At 33.4% G+C, this 2,618-nt stretch overlaps 1 protein-coding gene across 2 annotated transcripts in view; it reads left to right on the top strand.

Annotated features, from left to right (window-relative positions):
• Positions 1–2,135, top strand: part of LOC110897321 — a 3,152-nt gene extending 1,017 nt beyond the window's left edge. Inside the window, exons 2-3 of one of the 2 annotated variants that reach the window (XM_022144077.2) lie at positions 1,433–1,700; positions 1,782–2,135. In XM_022144077.2, coding sequence (XP_021999769.1) covers positions 1,443–1,700; positions 1,782–1,973 — 450 coding nt within the window. In that variant the 5' untranslated portion in view covers positions 1,433–1,442 and the 3' untranslated portion in view covers positions 1,974–2,135. Of the gene's footprint in view, positions 1–1,426; positions 1,701–1,781 lie in introns of both variants that reach the window. The other variant, XM_022144076.2, reaches the window with a different exon arrangement.
• Positions 2,136–2,618: the final 483 nt, after the last annotated feature.

Genomic DNA, 2,618 nt, shown 5'->3' with positions numbered 1-2,618 from the left:
AGGTTTTTTAACCTAATAGATGTTTTTTAAGTGAACTATTGGGTTGGCCCACCAATTAAGCCTAATAAACACTAAATGGGTCTAAAATAAAGTCCAAAAAACCTAAAATTTTCCATTTTCACAAGGTCTGGTGAGGCTTAAGCCTCACCGCCTCGCCTCACCGCCTCAGCGCCTTGGACAGCCTCGGATGACTGAGGCTTAGGTTTCAGTTGATCCCTATGAGGCTAAGCCTTTAAGGCGTTTTTTCATAGCCTCAGCAGAGGCGTAAGCCTCGAGGCGGGCCTCAGAAAGCCTTTTTAAACCATGAATGTGACCTGAGTTAATAAAGAAACTCAACTCTTGAAGATGCTTCACCAATCGATTTATCTAGATTAATTGTCACTACCACTTCATACTGGACCGAACCACCATGTTTTAGTTGTCATATTTTTATTAACTCTTTGAGTTCTGTACTAAAATTGTAAAAAAAAAAATTGTAAAACAATTAATGTGTTTAACTTGCTTTGTGTTTCTTGAACCGGACGGAATGGTGCACCGTACCGAATCGTACCGAAATGAACCCGAACCGCGTACCCGATCCACATACCCGAACCACGTACCCGATCCACGTACCAGTTCATATTTTACGTCTGTTCAGGTCAACCTAAAACCGACCCGTTTGTCATGTACCCAAAAGCTGCAGGTTGCGGCCCCAATTAGGGGTACTAGTTTGCGAAACCTCCTGAGCTATTAAATGTAGAAGTGTCAAACCACACATCTTGACACAAAAAGAAGATGAATCTTGAAAGTAGAAGTAAGACTTAACTAAATAAGTCAACTAACAAGAAAAACACAATAAACTCAACAAACTGTATGTATAATCGTTATTATAAAACCCATATAATTATAATATTGATTTCAGTCTTTAATTTACAATGAATTAGGAGGTTATGTATAAAACTTACTTTTGAGGCATTCAATTAGTTTGGATGCTTCCCTTCTTAGCTAAACTTTTCTTATTTGACCTGTTCTAGTCCTCAATTATCAGACCAACTGTCAACAAACTAAATACAAACTTTATGCCAGAAGCTACCCAAGATATGTTCAAAACACAATAAATAATAACTCATTAACATCATTTATTCTTCTTAAATGAAAAAAAGTTACCTCTTCGTTCCCCTTGAAACACAAAAAAATTAATAATAACACAACATATATGGACCTAACTCAAACCCAAGTGGCTTATGTGGCTTAACTTTGAAGCTAAGATAACCTTTCTTCTTTATTTCAACTTCAAATCGAAAAGAATAAATCAAACTGCTTTTGATATAGTGTTTTTTTTATTTAGTTGTGATTATTATTATTATTATTATTATTATTATTATTATTATTATTATTATTATTATTATTATTATTATTATTACTACTACTAATAACATTAATTTAGGTATAGATCGACAAATATGTCGCGTGATAGAAACTGGATGTACATGAAGAGAACCACTAGTGAGGGTCTCTTCGATCCGACATTCCAACATCATGTCAACTTTTTCTTGGATTATGCATATGCTAACGCACCTAACATTCAAAGAGAACTAATAGATGGGGTCGATGTTTCTAAAATAAGATGTCCATGTGGCAAATGCCAAATTCCTCGTTTCAAGAAGAGATTTGAGGTTGTTGGTGATCTTTTCAAAAAGGGATTCATGGATAACTATAAGGTATGGTATGCTCACGGTGAGTCATTTCTTTATATAATGTATTTACTAATTATAACTAAATATATTTTAACAACTTTTTAGGCTCAAGTTATGCGAACCCGAATGGTTGATCTTGAAGCTCGGGTTCAAGAAGAAAGGAATCTACTTGTATCTCGTCTTGAAGAAGAAAGGGATCTACTTGCAACTCGTCTTGACGATGAAAGGAAAGCAAGGGAAGAACTTCAAAAACAACTTCAAGAGTTTATGAAGAATTGGCGTTCTCCCTCTAATTAGTTCTAGTTTTTGATATCTTTTTGGAATTACGTTGAATTGTATTAGCTTACGGTTTAAACATATTGGAACTTGCGTTGTAACGCATGATTTTTGAAGTTATGTCATTGTAACTTCGGTGAATTTTGTAAACCAGGTTTTTGGTATTGCAGATTATTTCTGGAATTTTTCGTCAAAAAAATGCAGAAATATTTTTTATTTTTTTGCAGTTCTTTTATTTAATAAATTAGGTGGTTGGAAATGTGTCACAACATAAATAGCTTTTGTCGGAAAACGGTCAAAAATAGTAGACTTTTTTTCTTTATTTTGTCAGAAATTTGTCACACAACATACTCAGTTTTTGTAGGAAATTTGTAACAACACTTCTAATTTATTTGTAGAAAATGGGTCACAAAAACTACTCAGTTTCCTTGGAAATTTGTAACAACACTTCTAATTTATTTGTAGGAAGTGCGTCACAAAAAATACCAGTTTCCTTGGAAATTTGTAACAACACTTCTAATTTATTTGTAGAAAGTGGGTCACAAAAAATACTCAGTTTCCTAGGAAATTTGTAACAACACTTCTAATTTATTTGTAGGAAATGGGTCACAAATAATGTTGTATTCAAATTTGTTAATTTTTTTGTTTTTTTTTTGTCAGAAATGT

This window comes from Helianthus annuus, chromosome 13 (assembly GCF_002127325.2).
Source record: "Helianthus annuus cultivar XRQ/B chromosome 13, HanXRQr2.0-SUNRISE, whole genome shotgun sequence".
Lineage (NCBI taxonomy): Eukaryota > Viridiplantae > Streptophyta > Magnoliopsida > Asterales > Asteraceae > Helianthus > Helianthus annuus.
Note: the sequence above shows the minus strand (reverse complement) of the source record. Positions and strands in the feature narration are given on the sequence as shown.